Source organism: Myxine glutinosa, chromosome 5 (genome assembly GCF_964187855.1).
Source record: "Myxine glutinosa chromosome 5, kmMyxGlut1.1, whole genome shotgun sequence".
NCBI lineage: Eukaryota > Metazoa > Chordata > Myxini > Myxiniformes > Myxinidae > Myxine > Myxine glutinosa.
In genome coordinates, this window is record NC_136265.1 from 170,106,093 (window position 1) to 170,130,561 (window position 24,469).

The 24,469-nt window shown below is 44.9% G+C and overlaps 1 protein-coding gene across 2 annotated transcripts in view; it reads right to left on the bottom strand.

The window, feature by feature from the left end:
* Nucleotides 1-24,469, bottom strand: part of LOC137426749 (CB1 cannabinoid receptor-interacting protein 1) — a 295,939-nt gene that overhangs the window by 18,575 nt on the left and 252,895 nt on the right. For both annotated transcript variants that reach the window (XM_078779066.1, XM_068115585.2), the window contains exon 2: nt 5,035-5,179. In XM_078779066.1, the coding sequence (XP_078635192.1) occupies nt 5,035-5,179 (145 nt within the window). The remainder of the gene's footprint in view (nt 1-5,034; nt 5,180-24,469) is intronic.

Sequence of the window (24,469 nt, forward strand, 5' to 3'; positions counted from 1 at the left end):
GCGTCCACTGGCCTTCTAATCTTCTTTTTAGCTCTTTCACGAGCCTCCATTCAGTATTAAAAAAAAAAAAAAAAATCTAAAATGCTGAAACCAATAGAGCGCAAGTACAGCATCTTCAATTGGGAGTTACCTGCTATATAGCTCGCCATCAAGCACTTCCACCACTTCTTAGAGGTCAGACAATTAATCTATCCTGACTGACGACAAACCTTTAACTTTTTCTTTATCAACCCATTCAGACATCGGATCACTCTCTTCACACACTTCACTAACTCAGTTATATCTCGCAATTCACCACCGACATCCGGCACAACAAAGGAATCTTGAACTCGACGGCTGACATTGCTGCATCTAGCATTGCTAGGATGTTTATCCACACCTGAATCGCACGTTCTGAAGCATACTCCTTCAATATAGGAGGAGGAATGCCTTCTACAGTGTATGAACTGGGGTGCATGAACCCCCAGGGGGTGCGTGAGTCCATCCCAGGGGGTTCGTGAGACGTTTCTGAAAGTCAAAACTAGAGTACTTTTTGTTGAAATAAAATCTGATATATCTTTTATTTTATATCAACATCAGATATATATTTTTTTTTTCACAGCTTCAGACCGCAATCCATGATGTCTAAGAAGCGCAAATACGATGATTCGTACATCAAGTGGGGGTTCTTGAAGTTTGTGGAGAAGGATGGGACTGAACGTCCGCAATGCGTTCTGTGTTACAAAGTGCTGGCGGAGGCGTCGATTTTTTTTTTTTTTTTTTGTATACTGAATCGAGGCTCGTGAAAGAGCTAACATTTACTTCACAAACAAATCGACCAGACAAACAAAATACACAAAAAGAGGGAGCGGAAGACAAGATGGGGAGAAAAGGGGAAGCACACAAACACAATATCCAAGAGCAGGGAGATGTGTGGAAGGGAGAGGGCCCGGGGGGAGGAGGCATGGGAAGGGGGGGCGGGGGGGGAGGGAGAAGTATAAAGCACAAGGACACCAAGGACTTCCAGGACAGAAGTTGGTATTTCAAAAAGGGGAATTGGGGTGAAATTAGCGGGGGTAGAAAAGATCAAGGTTTTGGATGGGGGAAGATAAGAGATGGTGGTGAATAGCTGTTTTAAAGAATTGGAGGGTGGAGTGGGATTGAAGAGAGTGAGGGAGTTTGTTCCAGAGGCGGGAGAAAAGAGGAATGAAGGAGTGAAGGTGAGCAGAGAGTCTTGATTTTGGCAGTTTAACCAAAAGAGGGTTGCAGGCAGATCTTGTGCGACCTGTAGGAATATTTGCGGGACAGAGCCCAGAGAGAAGTCGGTAGAAGACGGAAAGACCACCAACCTGCCTGCGGTGAGTGAGTGAGAGGCCCTTGGAGTTAGCTTCATCGCGGGAGATTCCAATGATTCTGAATGCTTTGGTTTCAACCGCGTGAAGCCGAGCTAGGTGTGAGGCAGGAGCACCAGTCCAGAGGGGAGGGCAGCATTCCATTGAGCTGTGGATGAAAGCTTTGTATGTGGTGAGGAGCTCAGAAGTGCCCAGAAAGGACTTCACATGATGGAGGATGCCCAGTCGGCGATTGGCTTTGGAGGCCAGCTTGGAAATGTGGTTTTCCCAGGAAAGATCATGGCAGATATTGAGACCCAAAAGCTTGAGTGACATAACTTCTTCAACAGGATTGTTCAGAAAGTAGATGGGAGGGTTGTCCAGACGGTCTTTTCGGAGAGACAAAGTGAGAGTGTGAGATTTGTCAGGATTGAAGGACATGTTCCACTTGTTTGTCCAGTTTGTGATATTGTCCAGGTCTGCAGGGAGTGAAGAGGCTGCTGCCTGCCGATCTGAGGGTTGAGATATGGAGCGGCAGAGAGTGGAGTCTTCAGCAAAGATATAGAGAGGCTTTTCCAGAGAGTCAGAGAGATCATTAATAAAGACCAGAAAAAGCACAGGGCCCAGAACACTGCCTTGAGGAACTCCAGCCTGAACAGGAAGGGAAAAAGAGAGAATTCCATTCAGGGCCACATGTTGACTGCAACCAGAAAGGAAGTCTGCAAACCATGCGTGGAGGTTTCTATGGATACCATACGAGAAGAGTTTGGTGAGCAGAGCGGGGTGCCAGACCGTATCGAAGGCACGAGATATGTCAAGGGAGACAGCTCTGATTTCCTGTTTGGCATTGAGGGTCTCCATCCATTGTTGTGACAGGAGAAGCAGCATGTCCAGAGTAGAATGACCTGGTCTGATTCCAAATCGATGATCCGAGATGAAGCCATTGGAGAAGAGGAAGGATTTTATGTCAGAAGCGATGATCCATTCCATGACCTTGCTGATTATTGGGAGCAGGCTGATTGGTCTGTAGTTGCAAGGATCTGTTTTTGCACATTTCTTGTCTTCTCTTTGTCTTCTGTGAACAGGATATCTCAAAAAATTGTGCATGGATTTGGACAAAACTTGGTAGACAGATTTGGTGCGTGATACGGACTAAATGATTAGACTTTGGTGAAGATCCGGATCTGAATCCGGATCCAAGAATTCTTTAAGTAATTCTTCACCATTGAGAAATGGGGCCAAAAACAATATATAGCATGATATCTCAAATAGTTGTGGATGAATTATGACAAAACTTGGGTGGATGAGTTGGATATACGACAAGAACAAGCCGATTAGATTTTGGTTCAGGTCAGCAGATCCAGCCTATCAGTGGATACAAAACGTAAAGTGCTCAGCGTGGCGGAGGTGTGCTCTCTACCTCGTGCCATTCTAGTTACCCATGCATTTTGTACTTGTTAATGAGAATCTGTGTTGGGATAATCAGGGAATGGTAATTCCCTAGTGCTAGATTAATTGGCACACAAATCCGTTAGATGGGTGAATTGGGAAAAGCGCAATGATTGTGCCAACAATAAAAGCGAATCGCCGACAAAACTCAGCTCGGCTTTTCCTGTCGACAGATTCTCCACAACTGTGCGGTCTTGACCGCAGGCAGGTGTGCAAATTACAGGCCGATGGGTTGACCTCTTGTCCCCTATTCAGATGGTGAGTGTGTCGGTCTTCAGAGGCCCGTGCCCTGTGACAATATGTACGTACGATATATATCCCAAAATGGATTATGTGAGAAAGTCGTTCAGATGCTATTAAAAGCTGATATCTGTCCAATGCAGTTTTGCAATTTCACAGTTTATATGATCAAGACGAGAGCACATATAAAGTGGAGAGCCAGTGTGAGCAAGGGAAGTTGGGGCCACAACATGCACATTAGAATATTGTTGCGTTTGTGGGAAAATGGGGCCTTTAGCTCAAGTGCATGAACAATGTTAAGTGCTATTTATTTGTCTTCGGTAATAAATGCTGGGTTAACTGTGGAGCACCTCCTTTTTTGTGGAGCATTCATTACGCAAGACAAATAAACCGCATTTAAAATTATTCATGCACCTAAGCTAATAGCTCCTCCCCTTTTCCCACAAACACAACAACATTATCTTGATTTGTTGTGCTGCATAATGATTTCATTTGTTCAAACAACAAATGATCTGCATACATTTTAACTACAACAAAGTACTGCTTTCTCAAAAATAACACTAGATGGCGTCTCCCACCAACGATCACTACTTCTTCTTTTAACGTCTCAATTATTCCCACCTTGTAGGGTCAGATAAGGAACGATTTTGGGCCAAGTATTTCACGAACCGGCTATGCAGGCCTGACGTTCGACTGAAGGTGTCAGAAAATAATTTATTCAGCGTGCCAGTGATAAGTCTCCTCTTCCTTGCTAAAGACACTGTAGAATCTATAACATCCACCGCCGACCTACTTTCGGCTTAATGTCCTTCCGATGTTTGGTGCATATATACTGTAGTTGCCTCATCCGGCACAAAGTGTTCGGATCTCATCTCAAAAGCTTTTTCAACAATATTTGGTGAAATTAGGATGCAGGTTAACTGCAGTTTAGAGACTTTATAAACGACAAGTCAGGAGACGACGATGGTTCACGAGCGAGCGGTATTCTTCGGTTCGATTTCGGAAATTCGGTTCGATTCCGACAACTTTGAAAGTTTGACCTTTGTGACCTTGAAATGTCAAAACGAAGGTTACTGACCTTGAAATGAGATAGAAATAATGTATAATCAGTTATGAGGTTAGTTAGCTACACAATACCGAAAATTCGGTTAGATTCCGACAACTTTGAAACTTTGACCTTTGTGACCTTCAAAGGTCAAAGGTCGAGGATTCTGAAATTTGTTGGAAAACTTGTATTTCATTATGTATGTGATAATATAAGATCATGTACGACATTTCACCCAATCAGGAAGCGAACAATGTAATAAAACCATCAAAAATCGACTTTTCTAAATTCCGTGACCTTGTGACCTTGACCTTGGGGCGAAAATGAAAAATCTAGCTGCGTGGGGCTAGACACATGACATTGGCCTAACCAAATACCGAAACCCATGTCAGATGCCACCAACTCCCTCGGATTAGATGTAGCTTGAACTCGATTACCCCCTAAAAAGACATCTTTTTCGGGCGTGCCTCCGCCCACAATGGGCGCAATACGCCCACTCTAGGCAGGACACAACTAGATCATGATATCAACCTCCCACCCAAGTTTCATCAAGACCGGATGATATCATCGGGTAGTTATGCTGCGGAAAGACAAACACACACACAGACACACACACATGACGGATATAGTGGTCACTTCATAACTCGTGAATCAATTACCAGATGTACAAAAACAACCGCTGATCACTGTCTCCTTTGGTGGCCGGTTGGTGTCCCAGTCCCGAATGATGCCGTAATCCCATATACTTTAACGACTTATTTGATCTTAACTTATTTACCATTCAGGAAGTATACGTGTCCAGCTCTTCCATCTGCCAAAAGTAATGCAGAAAATAAACAATGCCTCTCCATGATCCTCCAACATTGCAGATACCGTTCTGTCAATCACAGTGTCATAGTAAGAAAAATAATTGTGATTTATATGATCGAGACATGCAAAGGCAGAGACATCCATCTTGACTCGAGCATATTGTTGGAAGTGAAAGCTCACCTTCAAGCATACTGCTGTTGGCTGCCGTTCACCGCTTTTTGTTGCCATCAGATCCTCAGTGTCCCACGAGCCACTGTACTTCACCTCACTCGCATCCCGAGACGCCTCCTCGAGAGAGATGTCACATTCTCCAATCACGATGGTTCTGTCAAACAATTAATGAAGACAACAATGTTGCAGAACTAATACAAACAATTTGAATCGTTGTCGCAAATGTTTGAAAGCAAGAAATATTTCCCTCAAGGTTTTCTCAATATGAGGCAAGGCAAGGTAGATTTTTGTTTGTGATGTACATGGTCACGCCAATGCCTGACTACATTTTTAAAAACATGACCAAGTGTCCTGAAGTACATCTGGATCAGGAGCAACAGTCTGAAACGTCATAAAATATTGAAATTTTGTTGATGCGCAGAATCTGGTCATGTGATTGGTTGAATGGAAGCCCTCTGGACGCTGATTACAGAAATACATGTTTACAGGTCATGTTTTACAGGTTATAGGTCATCTTTTGGCTGAGGGCATGGCTGTGCTGCTGATGCAAAGTCCTTTGTAGGTTGGGGCAGGAACTTTTAGTCTTTTAGGCCTCATTTCGACCCCTTAATAAGAGCAGATTTTGATGCAGCCAATACACCTTCGTTGGGCATCAGATATGAAGCTTGTGGCCAAATTTCTTTAAAATTGTGTGTTTGGTTCAAGCGATAATGATTGAAGTGTTTACGGACTCACTGACAGACTGACTGACTGACAGACAGACTTACCTATGGCCAATGCTCGATCACATAAGATCACCGGACTAAAGACCATGTGAGCTAATAATATCAAAGTACCCAAAGTTATATGGGCTGGCAGGATGGCCGAGAGGAATGTACATTTGCATCTAAGCTATCTAGTCTGGGTTAAAATCTTGGCCAAGCTATGAACTGTCATCCTGATGTTTCACATTTGGCATGCGGGTTCATACATCATTGTGTGCACCATCAATCAGATGGCTGTGAAAACTGGGCATCCTGTCTGCCAGCATTAGTTGGTGGATGTTAAAGATCCTACGCTAGATGGTAGTTGGTGGATGTTAAATGTCCCTTGTTATGAGTAGGCGGGTTATCACTGGCACCCTGAACAAATTTACAAATTCCTGCTCTAACAGGCCATCAGTAGCACAGCAGCACCCCAGCAATGATGCAACTACGCCGCCATGTGCTGCATATAGGAGATGATGATGACCCCAAAGTAAATTGCAGTTGGGAAAACCACATTCTGGACAAAAGACAAGACATAACCATGATACGAGACAGGTAATGCTATAATTTTACACAGCATACATCGGAAGTAAATTCCATAAAGTAAAACCTATTGTTCTATATACCACCGACAAAATCAATATCAAATCACTCTAGCACATTTAACCACCTCCCTCCCAACCACAACCTCTTCAGCCCAGCCCAAGCTTGTTACAGCAGACAAAGCCTGCCGAGCATGACATATCCTATTCTACAGTGAAAACGTGTCCTCTTTACATCACTGAAATCTCACTAACGCAGGATCACGGGAATGCAGTATTTACACAAAAGAGACGTTTGTGAAATGATGTCATGATGATGCCACAATGTGCCATTGCCACATGCGCTATCCTCACAGAATACAATTTGAGTGGTGGTATTGTTATGTCGGTGGGGTAGAGTGATATATAGAGTCAGGTAGATCTGTATAGGTATCATGCTCCGATTGTCGTGTAGAAACCTTGATGTAATAAGTTCTGTTTAGACCGTGTGTTCGGATTAAGCTTGTATATTTGTCCTGATTACGAGGAATGGGGCGTGTTAACCAGTGTAGGGATGATGTTAATTCCCCTGTTCGTGAGACTTGTGATTTATCCGTTGTCCCTTATGGCACCGCACATAGACACTGGTCAGGCCCATTAGTACACTAATTAATAAATACAGTAAAAACTAACTGGAAGCCAGGCATCAGGTACCAGGGCTAACAACACTGCCTGGTTGAACACACATCGCACAGGCAGGCCGGGAGCCACGCCCAGAACGACTCGCTATTGGGCGGGAGTCGACCAATTGGAAGAGCGTGGCCAATGACGGAAGATGAAGCAAGGCGCAAGGCGTGGCAAGAAGCGGCTGACTGATTGGTGAAGAGAAAGGAACCAGGGGCATCACGCCGATTGGCAGGGTACGCCGATTATGTCAAAGGGCGGACTGCGTGTGATAGGTGGAGAGCGAAACACAGTAGTGGTGGCCTGCGGGCATTGGTGGAGAGAGGCAGATGACGTCACGAGGGAACGTTAAAAGTGGAGAGAGACCGACATTTTCCTCTCTCTGTCCTCTTGCGCTGGACCCTCTGTTGCTGTGGACGTTCTCTTACTCTGGTGCCTGCCTGCGAGTGTGTGCTGACGATTCTCCCCCCTATCTTCACGTTCTAGACCTCGGTGTAGGCAACGGTGTGCCAAGACCTTGCGGGGGATTGTGAGGAGGCCGAGTTTGGCAGGTGGAAACGACGTGCGGCTGGCCGCTGGAGAGCAGCGAGGCCTCATGAACGGGGGCGTGCGAGGCCTGTTTTTGCATCAACGGCCGGGCAGTTCCCGCCAACGCACCGGATGAGTTGACAAAGCCTGATGAGACCCCGAGCTGGTTGAGCTACGTGCGTGCACGCACACACACACACACACACCCACACGGTTATTTTTATTGATCTTTCCTGTGTCCGTGAAGTCTGGTGAGGGAGCGTTCCATTTGGGACATTTATTTACCGTCGCGTTTCTTGTTACCGGCATTCCGTTTAATAAAAATATATATATAACCACCTTTAGAGGCCATTTTTCCTCGCAAAGCGGGGGTTGGCCTTTCTCGGGAACCGTGGTTGTTGTTGTTTTTTGGTCCCCTTTTTGAAGCAATGTTTTACGGCCGGATGCCCTTCCTGACGCCAACCCTTTTTGCCGCCTTTAACGACAAACAGCGAATTACCAGTGAACTGGTACTCAAACCAATTTAATAAACCGTTTAATAAACCTGTTTATTTTTGTGCATTTTAAATCCCCCTCGGTTTGAGTTAATTTTTGCAGGTTTGAAGACTGCTCGGCGGGATCACACCAGGTAAGGCTTTCCAGCTTCTTCTTCTTCTTCTTTCTTCCTCTCGTGCGTATATACTAGTACAATCCGCTATTAGAACTGAACGCCTCCATTAATGCTCGATTGCTGTCCATGATTTTTCGGTCTTCACCGAGGGGAATCACACGATAGTATTTTCGTATATAATAGGGACAGGCACCATAGGAATAGGTCCAGATGCCAAGTTGTGTATTAACAAGTGCTGAACTATGATATATTTTATGAACAAGCTGGTATTAACAAGTGCTGCACTATGATATATTTTATGAACAAGCTGGTATTAACAAGTGCTGCACTATGATATATTTTATTAACAAGCTGGTATTAACAAGTGCTGCACTGTGATATATTTTATGAACAAGCTGGTATTAACAAGTGCTGCACTATGATATATTTTATGAACAAGCTGGTATTAACAAGTGCTGCACTATGATATATTTTATGAACAAGCTGGTGTTAACAAGTGCTGCACTATGATATATTTTATGAACAAGCTATTATTAACAAGTGCTGTATTATGATATATTTTATTAACAAGCTGGTATTAACAAGTGCTGCACTGTGATATATTTTATGAACAAGCTGGTATTAACAAGTGCTGCACTATGATATATTTTATTAACGAGCTATTATTAACAAGTGCTGCACTATGATATATTTTATGAACAAGCTGGTATTAACAAGTGCTGTATTATGATATATTTTATTAACAAGCTGGTATTAACAAGTGCTGTATTATGATATATTTTATTAACAAGCTGGTATTAACAAGTGCTGCACTATGATATATTTTATGAACAAGCTGGTATTAACAAGTGCTGCACTATGATATATTTTATGAACAAGCTATTATTAACAAGTGCTGTATTATGATATATTTTATTAACAAGCTGGTATTAACAAGTGCAGCACTATGATATTGTTACGGACACGACTTTGATGTTATGGCGGGCCGAGCGGAATGGCCGCCGTGTTCGCACAAGTTACCCGATTACACTCGAACGTTGGCCGAATCGCGCTATGCTAAATCAATGAAGGAAAGGACACAACGGCTGGGTTAAATGACATGACACCAGGGGTACAGTTCTCAAGACCTCCGGAGGAGGTTATAATATGGGTTTGCAGAATGTTTAGATTACACGGACAAGAGGTACAGCACAGAAAGGTGGGCACTTAGACACGGTCTTATCTTATTCCCGACAGACCACAGACAAACGGGACAAGACTGACTCACACAGGGATTGATGGCAAGGAAGGGCAGAATCGATGGCTCAAGGTGCACCTTGGCTCAGGGGCAGAATCGACCCGGTCCGGTCCAAAGAGGCGGGAGGTATCCAGCGCTTGGAGGTGGCGACTTCTCTCTCCAAGCTGGGGGCGCATCTGACGTCACCTCCGGTAAGTGGCTGCTTATATCCAGCGGGGAGTGACACGCCCTCGGCTCGTTAGCTCCGCCCCAGATGGAATCGGTCTGCCGCTTCTTATTGGGTGCGGGGGGGGGTTACCGGGCTCCGCCCTTGACGAGGAGCTGACAGTCAGCCCCTGTGTGGTAACCCCGTCGGAGCACATGGGCAATGGCGGCTAACCAAGCCGGAGTGAGGACGCACACTCCCCGCGCCGCCGCCGCGCTGCCCCCCGCTGTTGTTGTAGTTGTTGTTGTAGTTCCATGAGTAAGAGATGCGGGGAGGTATTGGGAGGTCCTAAACTCACTACTGGTGCCATACAATCACATTCTGGTGCAACGAAGAGTCAGAATTAATGGAAACGAGTCCTTAACTGACATAGACTAAGAATAACTAGCAAGATGTCCGAAAGTTGTCTACGTGAGATGCGGTGGACCTGGGCACGACATTTAATGGGGAAAAAAGGGGAAGGTCAGTTCTACAGAGTATTGTTTACAGACAATGGGACTAGGGAATGGGGGATTGGGGATAGTTGGGGAGTATTGGGGAAATAGGGGAATATTTACAAGCGGATATGGATGGAGCCCAAATCCCATATCCGCAACATTGCACCCTTCTCTACCTCGGTGCGTCCCGACCCGATAAATTTTTACCTACTTTAGTGTGGCACTCAGATGTAGTTCCCTCTACTATTAACTCAACCCTGAGTGCGACAGTTTTACAGATGTTCACAAATGAGTAAATATGTCCCCCTGCGACGTTGCACCCTTCTCCTCACAGAAACACACCCACAGGATAACCGAATCACGGAAAGAATTCTCAAACTAAACATACAGCCGGTAGGGAGCATCATTTATACAAGATTACACTGATATTTACACTACGATCCAGGACCTGTTTTTGGAGGAACACATGCAGATGGTATGCATAGAGAGAGCACGCATGCCAGCATCGATACACCAACCCACGAGTGCTCTGTGGCATTACGGCCTTTAATAATGTGCAGAGCACCCCGTTCAAGCACCAAAAGCACCACCCCATCATGTACAGTCAGCACCATCCGGTGCACCAATAAAGTGTTCAATAATCACCGGTGGTGTCGCAGCCGGCCGATGTTCTGCCGCTGGTCTTGCCTTGGAGCCCACTTGGTGTTCTGGCTTCCTTCAAAAATAAAGAAAGGCGCCAACCGCGTCCATTTCTAAATTGTGGCCGTCAGGGGGCCAACTATTAGTGGTTCACCTGTATGGCATAGGTGCCACGTTGACCCATAGGTCCATCCACGGGTGGTTCTTGGCCGCAAAAGAACTGCGGTCCATTGTGGGTGGCCACCAAAATTGCGGTCCATATGGTGTATCGATCCAGGCAGCAGCAGCGAAAGTGCAGGCCCACAACTGCGGAGCCAGCACCTCTCTCTCCTCTCTCTCTGCCCCAAAGCCAGATCCTCGGAGGTGGGAGACAAAAGAAGAAGACAAGTGAGTAAGGTGGTAAGGGCGCAAAAGTGCACGCAATACAAGATGATGCACACTGGGGGCACATGGGAACCAGGTGAGACAGGTACGTTCCTACCGTATGCCCCCCCCCCCCCCCCCACCAGGTAACCTACATTGCCCCTCCCTTACCCCTTACTGTATCCACCAAACACAACACTACCCATAAACATCTACTTTACAAATCAACAAACGTCCCTACTGTCTTCCCCGTTCCTCCCATAAACCAAATTCGTCTTCTCTCCCTCCTAACCAATCAAATTTGCCATTTTCAACTCTCATCAAAATTTGCCATCACCAATTCATCATCAGTCCCTCCTCAGGAGGGAGAGATGGAATCACCCCAATGTCTCATCCACGTCGTGATGCGTCTCACAAATCCAACAGCAATTCTCACTTCCTGCAACACAGAACAAAGAAAACACAGGTGTGGAGTCATCATCATCACCTCAGGTAAGTGGCTGCGTATGGTGCGACAGGTTCATCAATCCTAACTATTTCCTAAATGACTTTAACAACTTTACATTACCCGGGGTCTTTCTCCTGCCAAACCATTGGCCCTCTTACACTATGGGTTCTAAAAACCAATTCCCATTGCCCAAACTGTGGTGCTTTTCAATTTGGGGTCTCACTCCCCCGATTCATCTCCCGGTGCCTTCGCACAATTTCTGGGCTGTGACGTGTAGCTCTCCCAGCAGGTCTACCCACCTGCACACCTCCACCACTGCGGTTGCCACCCGAGCTTACCTAGCTCCTCACCCTAACCTAACTAACTGGGGAAGGCCCTCTCGCACTCTCACCCCCTCAGTGCCCTCTCTGGCACGGGCTGCCCGATCCACACCCGGGATCCTCAGGCACCCACTGACACTAACGGCTCCCAGAGCCCACCTGCGGCCTCACCTGGCCGACATCCTCACAGTGGTGGAGTGCCCAAACCAACTACACACACTAACAGGCTACACGCCCAGCCATTTCCACAACACTAATGCACCCATCCACAATACCATTCTGCAACCGCACCACAAATGCCAATATCCAACCACAATTTACCTATACCCTCTACCTAACACTTACACTACCCGCCCCGGGTATCCGTGATGGGGGTCCACTCTTCCCCCATTCACACCTTCGCACCATGCACACCACTCCGTACCACTTACTCCAACTCTCTCCACACACCTCATTCTCTGCTCCATATATTCCACACACCTGTACTTGCACACCTGTGCTCTCACACCTGGTGCCACCTGCACCCTTCTCTCCCCAAGCGCATTCGCGCTGATCCACACACTCACTACTCCACACACCTTTCCAGTTCTCACACAGCATCATCTCATCTAACTACTCCCCTCTGAAACTTGCGCTTCCCAGTCGTCCCTTTAAACTATTGCGCTCCCTCGTCATTATCATCCACCCTAATCTACCTGCGTCCCCACTACAGGTATCAGTCACTAACTAATCTTAACGTTACCTACTGTCATCTTCGCTAGATCCCTATCAATATCCTAACCCACCCGGGCTAGTTTTCACTGCCATACACCCCATAAGCTATTGCTCCTTTGCCCCCACATGTGGGAAGGGTGGCAGGGATGCCACCCTTACCCACCGGGCCCATCGCTCACTACCAATTTTGCACATCAAATTTCAACAAATCAAAAATTTGCCAATCACTGCCCATCATCTGCCAATCATTACTGCCAATCCTTTGCCAATCATCAATTTTTGTTTTTTTCTAATTTTGGGTCCAAAACACTAACCTCATCACACAGTCTACTCACTAATGCCTCTCGGTGCGCCAATTTACTTCTAAAGCTCGGCTGCGTACAGCCAAGCCATGAATGCGGGTTGTTCTGTGCCAGCGGCTGGATGCGTCCCGCATTCGGGGCAGGGGCGGGGGCTTACCCGGCCCGAGACCCCACGCACCATCTCGGCACGGAGCCATCCCATGGCCCGATCTCGACCTGCCGGTATGCCTCAACAAAAAGTGGTCGCCATGACGACCCTTCCTATCGGGCTGCCCGCTCCGCCTAGTGGAGCACGGACGCGGCCGTTCAAAGCGAGGCCCAGCACGCACTGAGGGCCCGATTCGGCTAAAAGTCGCTCTAACCGCTAACCCGGTTACCGTCGATGCTTCACCTGCACGCTTACATGCATATGCTACCCCTTGCTTGCTCATACCTTTCCTTACACACCCAGGTACCCTCATTCCGCTCACCGACTTGGTCACCCACCTGAACACCGAACACCTTGGCACACATTCGTCGCTCGCACACCTCACCAACACACCTATTCGCGCCCCCTCCTCGGTCACCTCCTCTGTGACAATCACAGGTGTGCTCTCACTCGCACACCCAACCACGTGCCTCACCACCAACTCCAGCGTGCATTCCCACTCACGCTCTACCATTCCAGGTGTGCATCCTTCCATCCCAGGTGTACATCCTCGCTCACCTGTCACAACCAACTCACGCTCCTTGTCACTCTCACTACTCTCACCTCCATTCTTGACAGCGCACTCACCCTTACTCTTGACAGCGCACTCTTTCCTCATGCACCCGTCCGTTACACACCTCTCTCGCGCACACTCTTGCGCACACTCTCCCGTCACACCCTCTGTAACACTCACCACAGGCGTGCATTCTTCCTTGCCTTTGACAGAGCACTCTTTCCCCATGCACCTGTCTGTCACACATCTTTCTAGCACACCCTCTCCCGTTACATCCTCTGTAACACTCACCACAGGCGTGCATTCTCCCTTTACACCCTCCGTAACACTCCTCACTACGCGCTTCCATGTGCTCCCTCGCACACGCGCTACGACCGACTCACTCTCGCCAGCACCCTCACTCCTTGGCACGCACTTTTTCCTCACACACCCCAGAGTCGGACTTTCTCGCACACCTCCTTTTTCGCACACCAGACCTGTCACACACTTCACCAACGGCCTCTCACGAACACCCGGGTCCATCTCGACCCCCAAGCTCCTTAAATCACCTGGCGCATCATACGCTCGACCATATTGGTCACCACTTACACCGGGTCCTCTTCCTCTTCGCTTCTCCTCCATCACCTGCGAATCCCTCATCCGGTTAATGAGCACATCATCAGATCCAAACACAGACTTTGGACCAATTCTTTTACTTCCTCTTTTATCTCTTTCTTATCCCCTCTCCGTCGCTTCTTAATTTCGCTCACCCCTTCTTCCACTTCTTCTAATTTCTGTTTCACCTCCTTCATCTCCTCGTGCGCCCCTTTAAGTTCTTCCTCTAACTCCACTTTATTTTTTTCTATGTGCTCCCGCACCTCCCGCTCTTTAACCTCCATCACCTCTACCACTTTGTTCATTTTCCTCGTCAGGTCCTCATGTACCGTCTGACACTCTTTTTTAATTACCCCTACGTCCTTTTTCATCTCCTTCTGTGTCGATTTAAAACCCTCTATTACCGCTGTGTTCTTCTTTACCTGGTCCGCTAGTTCTTTTTGTCCCTCTGTCAGTTGTTCTACTTCCTGCGTCAGGTCCTCTATGCCCCCTTACAATTTTACAGTCCCCTTTCTCACCTCCTTCTCCATGCGCTCCTTACAGTGCCTCACCTCCTCGCGCACTCCTCCGACCTCCTCACTCACCCCTCTTCTGATCTCTTCTCCCATCACTTGCATCTCCTGCCCAGATGCCACCCTCATCTGCTCCATTTCCTCCCTGTGAGCATCCAGTTTGGTTTCTACCCCCATTCTGACCCCCTCTATCTGCTGCCCCATTTGTTTAACTTCCCTTTCCGCTTGGTCCCTCATGTCCCTCAATTTGCCTTCCATCCTGTTTTCTAACCCCTCTAACCCCTTTTGCATCCCTTCCATTTGATTCTCTTGAGCGGCCATTCTGTTTTCTACCCCCATTAACCCATTTTTCACCTCTTTTATCCCGTTGTCTAACCCCTCTAATTTGTCGTCTAACTTCCCAAATTTCTTGTCTAATCCCTTAAAATTATTGTCTAACCCCTCAAATTTGTCGTCTAACTTCCCAAATTTCTTGTCTAATCCCTTAAAATTATTGTCTAACCCCTCAACGGTACCCCTCGCTTCATCCCTCATTACCCCCATTTGGCCCTCCAATCGCTCACCCTGAGCATCCATCCGCTTCCCCATTACCCCCATTTGGTTTCCCAAGTCATTCCTCAGGTCTTCACTTGTCTGGACCATGAGCGCCTTTATTTGTTCCATAAATAGGCCCCAATCCATCGGCGGCGCTGCTACGGTCACGGGCGCGGCTAAATTTGGCGCCACAATAACCATGTGTGCGAGGCCGCCATTTTGTGCGTCTGCTACCCTCACTGCTTCGCTCTCCTCATGTCCCTCAATTTGGTCCTGGATCGACCCTGCCTCACTCTCCTCTACCGGAACCCAGCCGTCTTGATCTGCCATAGCGCGACTTCCAAAATTCGGGTTTTTTTTTTGTTTTTTGTAAAACACAATCAAATTTCGCTGTTATAATTTCGAGCGCGTGAAACGCCGATCCCACTTCCCGACACCAATTGTTACGGACACGACTTTGATGTTATGGTGGGCCGAGCGGAATGGCCGCCGTGTTCGCACAAGTTACCCGATTACACTCGAACGTTGGCCGAATCGCGCTATGCTAAATCAATGAAGGAAAGGACACAACGGCTGGGTTAAATGACACGACACCAGGGGTACAGTTCTCAAGACCTCCGGAGGAGGTTATAATATGGGTTTGCAGAATGTTTAGATTACACGGACAAGAGGTACAGCACAGAAAGGTGGGCCTTAGACACGGTCTTATCTTATTCCCGACAGACCACAGACAAACGGGACAAGACTGACTCACACAGGGATTGATGGCAAGGAAGGGCAGAATCGATGGCTCAAGGTGCACCTTGGCTCAGGGGCAGAATCGACCCGGTCCGGTCCAAAGAGGCGGGAGGTATCCAGCGCTTGGAGGTGGCGACTTCTCTCTCCAAGCTGGGGGCGCATCTGACGTCACCTCCGGTAAGTGGCTGCGTATATCCAGCGGGGAGTGACACGCCCTCGGCTCGTTAGCTCCGCCCCAGATGGAATCGGTCTGCCGCTTCGTATTGGGTGCGGGGGGGTTACCGGGCTCCGCCCTTGACGAGGAGCTGACAGTCAGCCCCTGTGTGGTAACCCCGTCGGAGCACATGGGCAATGGCGGCTAACCAAGCCGGAGTGAGGACGCACACTCCCCGCGCCGCCGCCACGCCGCCCCCCGCTGTTGTTGTAGTTGTTGTTGTTGTTGTAGTTCCATGAGGAAGAGATGCGGGGAGGTATTGGGAGGTCCTAAACTCACTACTGGTGCCATACAATCACATTCTGGTGCAACGAAGAGTCAGAATTAATGGAAACGAGTCCTTAACTGACATAGACTAAGAATAACTAGCAAGATGTCCGAAAGTTGTCTACGTGAGATGCGGTGGACCTGGGCACGACATTTAATGGGGGAAAAAGGGGAAGGTCGGTTCTACAGATTGTTGTTTACAGACAATGGGACTAGGGAATGGGGGATTGGGGATAGTTGGGGAGTATTGGGGAAATAGGGGAATATTTACAAGCGGATATGGATGGAGGCCAAATCCCATATCCGCAACAATATATTTTATGAACAAGCTAGTATTAACAAGTGCTGCACGATGATATATTTTATTAACAAGCTAGTATTACCAAGTGCTGCACTATGATATATTTTATTATCAAGCTGGTATTAACAAGTGCTGCACAATGATATATTTTATTATCAAGCTGGTATTAACAAGTGCTGCACAATGATATATTTTATTATCAAGCTGGTATTAAGTGCTGCACTATGATATATTTTATGAACAAGCTATTATTAACAAGTGCTGCACTATGATATATTTTATGAACAAGCTATTATTAACAAGTGCTGTATTATGATATATTTAATTAACAAGCTGGTATTACCAAGTGCTGCACTATGATATATTTTATTATCAAGCTAGTATTAACAAGTGCTGCACTATGATATATTTTATTAACAAGCTATTATTAACAAGTGCTGTATTATGATATATTTTATTAACAAGCTGGTATTAACAAGTGCAGCACTATGATATATTTTATTATCAAGCTGGTATTAACAAGTGCTGCACTATGATATATTTTATTATCAAGCTAGTATTAACAAGTGCTGCACTATGATATTTTTTATTAACAAGCGAGTATTACCAAGTGCTGCACTATGATATATTTTATTAACAAGCTCATATTACCAAGTGCTGCACTATACAACACAACAACAACATGCATTTTAAAGGCCATTTTCCCTGCTAGGGCGGGGGTTAGCCTTGCGGTCCCCATGACAATCTTCTCCATTTTGCCCTATTTTCTGCATCTCTCCTTGTTAACCCCTTGTTAGTCCCTGGTGTTGGGCTAGTGGCTAGGGTGCCGGCTTAGGATCCTGGGTTCGAATCCCGGTCAATCGCTGAATTAACGCCAGGGGGGTTGACTCAGCCTGTCATCCTTCCGAGGTCGGCTAATTGAGTACCAGTTCACTGGTAATTCCCTGCTTGTCGTTAAAGGCGGCAAAAAGGGTTGGCGTCAGGAAGGGCATCCGGCCGGAAAACATTGCTTCAAAAAGGGGACCGAAAAACAACAACAACCACAGTTCCCGAAAAAGGCCAACCCCCGCTTGCGGGGAAAAATGGCCTCTAAAGGTGGGTTTTTTTTTTTTTTTCTCCTTGTTAACCCCCTTGCCCGCATTTCTTCTTCCACCATCTTTAGCCAAGTCTTTCTTGGTCTTCCCCGTCTTCTACTTCCTTCTACATTCATTTCCATCACTCTTCTCAACCAGTCACTTTCATCCTTCCTCAACACATGACCAAACCATCTCAACCTGTTCCCCTTCACAGCATCAATCACAGGCTCTATTCCCATCATCTTTCGCAATTCATCATTTGTCTTCCTCTCTCTCAACGATACTCCGCACATCCGTCGAACCATTCGCATTTCCACCCTTTCCAACCTTCGTTGCTGCTCTACGTTCATTACCCATGTCTCGCTCCCATAAATCATAACACTTCTCACACATGCAGCATACACCTTTCCCTTCAGCTTCAACGACACTCCCCTCATCATCAGCACGCCACTCAATTCCCGAAACTTCTTCCATGCACATCTCACTCGAGCAACCGTTACCGAGTCTGATCCACCTTCTCCATTCAGCATGTCTCCGAGGTAGCAAAATGTTTTCACACCTTCCAGCTTCACGCCGTCTCCAAGATCCAACTCAACATTTCCTCCATCTGCAGCTCCCTCTGTGCACACCTTACATTTGAATGTAGCTGCCACACTGGTTAATGACCCTCTCAGACCACTACATTTTTGATGAACCCACTCAGCGCACATTGTACACTGAATGGAGTTCACTCCGACACCCTTCCTACACACAGCACAGGGCCACTTCCCAGTTCTTTCCACCTCACCACATGCTTTACCACTTGCCATCACCTTTGTCTTTCCGATATTCACCTTCAGACCTTTTGTCTCCATACATTCCTTCCACGTGTTCATCTTTTCCTTCAGTCCATCCATACTTTCCGCAATCAACACCAGATCATCTGCATACAACAACTCCCACGGTAAACCCTCCTTTACATTCTGAGCCAGCACCTCCATCACAGCTACAAATAGTAGTGGACTTAGTACCGACCCCTGATGCACTCCCACCTTCACCTCAAACTCACCACTGTTCCCGTCCTTCGTCCTTACAGCTGTGCGTGCTCTTTTGTACATTGCCATCACTACTCTGATCAACCATTCCTCCACTCCTAACTTCCTCAATGCCCATGTCAATACTTTGCGTGGAACCCGATCGAATGCTTTCTCCAGATCAACAAACCCAAGAAACAACTTCTTCCTCTTCTCCATGTACTTCTCCTGCAACTGCCTCACAATGAAAAGCGCGTCTGTCGTTCCTCTTCCTGGCATGAATCCAAACTGCATTTCGTCGATCTTCACTTTCTTCCTTATCCTCCTCTCCAACACCCTTTCCAATACCTTCATTCCATGCTCCAATAACTTTATCGCTCGGTACGAGCCACACTCCAGAGGGTCACCTTTCCCCTTGTATAGAGGGACGAGGGTACTCAGTTCCCAATCCACTGGAATGCTGCCTTCTTTCACCACCAGATTACAGATCTCTGTCATTCTCTTCACACCCCAACTTCCTGCTGCCTTCAACATATCTCCCACAACTCCCGTCGGCCCTCCCGCTTTTCTACCCTTCATTGCTTTTATCGCTTCCTCAACTTCCTTCTCAGTTATCTTCTCTGCCGGTCCTAAAACTGGGTTACTCTCTATGTTGCCATCCCATTCATTCTCTGTATTCAACAGCATTTCCATATATCTTTTCCATCTTCCTTTAATTACATCTGGGTCGACAACGATTTGTCCCACTTCTTCCTTCAAGCAACTCACCCCCATCACATCACACCTCTCTTTCGCTATCTGCTTTGCAATCCTGAATACTGCTTTCTGACCCTCTTCCGAATCCAAGCGTTCTCCGAACATTTTCCTACATGCCTCCTGCGCCTTTGCTACCTCTTTCTTTGCAGCCTTCCTGGCTGCCTTATAACTTTCATGCTCTGCTGTTTCTGCTCCCATACCCTTCGCCTTCTGCCACTCCTTGAACTTCTTCCTCTTCTCGTCAATCCTCTTTCCAACTTCATCATCCCACCACCATGTTTCCGAGTGCCTCGGTGGTCCTTTTGTCCATCCACATACCTCACCAACGGCTCCCAACAGACTAGCTTTCATTGACATCCAACCACTTTCAAGCTCAACCACATCATCCTCTACCCGACTCAGCCTCTCTTTTAATGCCTCCCTCACTGTCACCTCTTTCAACCTCCACACCTTCATTCTCGGTTGGTACTTCACCCGCCGAGCTCTCCTCGCACCTTTCACCCTTACGTCGCAGACAACCAAGTGGTGCTGTGAAACAGCCTCCTCCCCCAGGATCACCTTTGTGTCTCGGAGGTGCCCCCTATCTCGCCTACGCACCATCAGGTAGTCAACGGTTGTCGTCGACCCACCTGACGTGTATGTAACAAGCTTATTATCCTCTTTCTGGAACTGAGTATTACAAATCAACAAATCAGCTCCATCAGCAAACTCCAAAATCCTTTCACCTTCTCCATTTCTCACACCATATCCGTAACCCCCATGAACTCCGTCAAAACCATCCATACTCCTTCCCACATGTCCATTTAGGTCTCCTCCTACCACAACAACTTCCTCATCTTTCACGTTTTCCATCAGCTTCTCTATCGCACACCAGAACGTGTCCTTCTCTTCATCGCTCCGACCAACCTGCGGAGAATATCCCAAGATGACGTTCACCAAGAGCTTTCCAATCATCATTTTCACCATCATCAACCTATCACTCACTCTAGTCACACTCACCACACTGTCTACAAACTCCTCAGAAAACAGGACACCAACACCATTCACGCCCTCCAGGCACCCTTGCCACACAAACTTGTATTTCTGTCCCTGCCGACCCTTCACCATTCTCACACCACTTCCCTTCCATCTCGTCTCTTGCACACAACATATGTCCACTCTTCTTCTGACCAATACTTCCACCACTTCTCCTGATCTCCGTGTCGTTGTCCCTACATTCCATGTCCCAAACCTCAGAAACCGATCTCCACTTCGGGCTGTACCCTGCCCACATGTAGTTGTAATTGTCATGGTTTCTCTTTTTGAGGCAATGTTTTTATGGCCGGATGCCCTTCCTGACGCCAACCCTCTTAGTCGCCTCTTACGACACGCAGGGATACGGCGTACCTATTTTTATCCAGGGTACACACTGGGAAACGTTTAAAACATGGAAATTCTGGGGGGTGGGGGGAGCGGTGTCAGCATCACGGCTGCGGTTTAAACATATTTAAATAATATTTAAACAAAACCATGAAAACAATCTGGGAAAAGTCTCTTAGTGAGAACGTAGATTTGAGAAAGCAGGAGCAGAGGTGAAAGAAAAACGAGATATAGGGGGCGGGGCACAAGTCGAGACGAGGAGGTCGCACGAGACACCAGGCCGCATGAGGCGCGGACAAAGAAACGACTAATTACACACAAATTTGCAACAACTACAAAACCAAAACCAAATAGAAACACACAATAACACATACACAACAAAATACGCAGCGGAAATTTGACAAAGAAACGAACGGGAAAACACTCAAACTTTGATGCCGTGGAGAGATCGAAGCAAGCCCCGTCGCTCGAGGGACCGGAAGCTATAACCACTGCATAATGATATATTTTATTATCAAGCTATTATTACCAAGTGCTGCACTATGATATATTATATTATCAAGCTATTATTAACAAGTGCTGCACTATGATATATTTTATTATCAAGCTATTATTAACAAGTGCTGTATTATGATATATATTTTATTATCAAGCTGGTATTAACAAGTGCTGCACTATGAAATATTTTATTATCAAGCTATTATTAACAAGTGCTGTATTATGATATATTATATTATCAAGCGATTATTAACAAGTGCTGTATTATGATATATTTTATTATCAAGCTGGTATTAACAAGTGCTGTATTATGATATATTTTATGAACGTGCTGGTATTACCAAGTGCTGCACTATGATATATTTTATTAACAAGCTATTATTAACAAGTGCTGTATTATGATATATTATATTATCAAGCGATTATTAACAAGTGCTGTATTATGATATATTTTATTATCAAGTTGGTATTAACAAGTGCTGTATTATGATATATTTTATGAACGTGCTGGTATTACCAAGTGCTGCACTATGATATATTTTATTATCAAGCTGGTATTAACAAGTGCTGCACTATGATATATTTTATGAACAAGCTGGTATTAACAAGTGCTGCACTATGATATATTTTATTATCAAGTTGGTATTACCAAGTGCTGCACTATGATATATTTTATTAACAAGCTATTATTAACAAGTGCTGTATTATGATATATTATATTATCAAGCGATTATTAACAAGTGCTGTATTATGATATATTTTATTATCAAGTTGGTATTAACAAGTGCTGTATTATGATATATTTTATTATCAAGTTGGTATTAACAAGTGCTGTATTATGATATATTTTATGAACGTGCTGGTATTACCAAGTGCTGCACTATGCTATGATATATTTTATTATCAAGCTGGTATTAACAAGTGCTGCACTATGATATATTTTATGAACAAGCTGGTATTAACAAGTGCTGCACTATGATATATTTTATGAACGTGCTGGTATTAACAAGTGCTGCAATATGATATATTTTATTATCAAGCTGGTATTAACAAGTGCTGCACTATGATATATTTTATGAACAAGCTGGTATTAACAAGTGCTGCACTATGATATATTTAATGAATGTGCTGGTATTAACAAGCTAGTATTAACAAGTGCTGCACTATGCTATATTTTATTATCAAGCTGGTATTAACAAGTGCTGCACTATGATATATTTTATGAACGAGCTGGTATTAACAAGTGCTGCACTATGATATATTTTATAATCAAGCTGGTATTAACAAGTGCTGCACTATGATATATTTTATGAACAAGCTATTATTAACAAGTGCTGCACTATGATATATTTTATGAACAAGCTATTATTAACAAGTGCTGCACTATGATATATTTTATGAACAAGCTATTATTAACAAGTGCTGCACTGTGATATATTTTATGAACAAGCTGGTATTAACAAGTGCTGCACTATGATATATTTTATGAACAAGCTATTATTAACAAGTGCTGCACTATGATATATTTTATGAACAAGCTATTATTAACAAGTGCTGCACTATGATATATTTTATTATCAAGCTGGTATTAACAAGTGCTGCACTATGATATATTTTATGAACAAGCTATTAGTAACAAGTGCTGCACTATGATATATTTTATGAACAAGCTATTATTAACAAGTGCTGCACAATGATATATTTTATGAACAAGCTATTATTAACAAGTGCTGCACTATGATATATTTTATGAACAAGCAATTATTAACAAGTGCTGCACTATGATATATTTTATGAACAAGCTGGTATTAACAAGTGCTGTATTATGATATATTTTATTAACAAGCTGGTATTACCAAGTGCTGCACTATGATATATTTTATTATCAAGCTAGTATTAACAAGTGCTGCACTATGATATATTTTATTAACAAGCTATTATTAACAAGTGCTGTATTATGATATATTTTATTAACAAGCTGGTATTAACAAGTGCAGCACTATGATATATTTTATTATCAAGCTGGTATTAAGAAGTGCTGCACTGTGATATATTTTATTAACAAGCTAGTATTACCAAGTGCTGCACTATGATATATTTTATTAACAAGCTGGTATTACCAAGTGCTGCACTATGATATATTTTATTATCAAGCTAGTATTAACAAGTGCTGCACTATGATATTTTTTATTAACAAGCTAGTATTACCAAGTGCTGCACTATGATATATTTTATTATCAAGCTAGTACTAACAAGTGCTGCACTATGATATATTTTATTAACAAGCTAGTATTACCAAGTGCTGCACTATGATATATTTTATTATCAAGCTGGTATTAACAAGTGCTGCACTATGATATATTTTATTATCAAGCTGGTATTAACAAGTGCTGCACTATGATATATTTTATGAACGTGCTGGTATTAACAAGCTCGTATTAACAAGTGCTGCACTATGATATATTTTATTATCAAGCTGGTATTAACAAGTGCTGCACTATGATATATTTTATGAATGTTCTGGTATTAACAAGCTAGTATTAACAAGTGCTGCACTATGATATATTTTATTATCAAGCTGGTATTAACAAGTGCTGCACTATGATATATTTTATTAACAACTGCTGTATTATGATATATTTTATTATCAAGCTAGTATTAACAAGTGCTGCACTATGATATATTTTATGAACGAGCTGGTATTAACAAGTGCTGCACTATGATATATTTTATTATCAAGCTGGTATTAACAAGTGCTGCACTATGATATATTTTATGAATGTGCTGGTATTAACAAGCTAGTATTAACAAGTGCTACACTATGATATATTTTATTATCAAGCTGGTATTAACAAGTGCTGCACTATGATATATTTTATTAACAAGCTATTATTAACAAGTGCTGTATTATGATATTAAAACGCGGCGTTACGCGCGCTGCTTGTGAGCAAGGAGGAAGCGGACAAGCGGTAACATATAAACGTCTTTATTGTAAGACTACACTGTAACACTGAAATGCTCCGGGCTGGTCGCCCGGTGTATATCATGAGGCCACGCCTAACCCTCGGGCGTGGCCACCGCCCACTTGGTGCGTGGAATGATGTCACCACGCCAGTGGGCTTTTGTG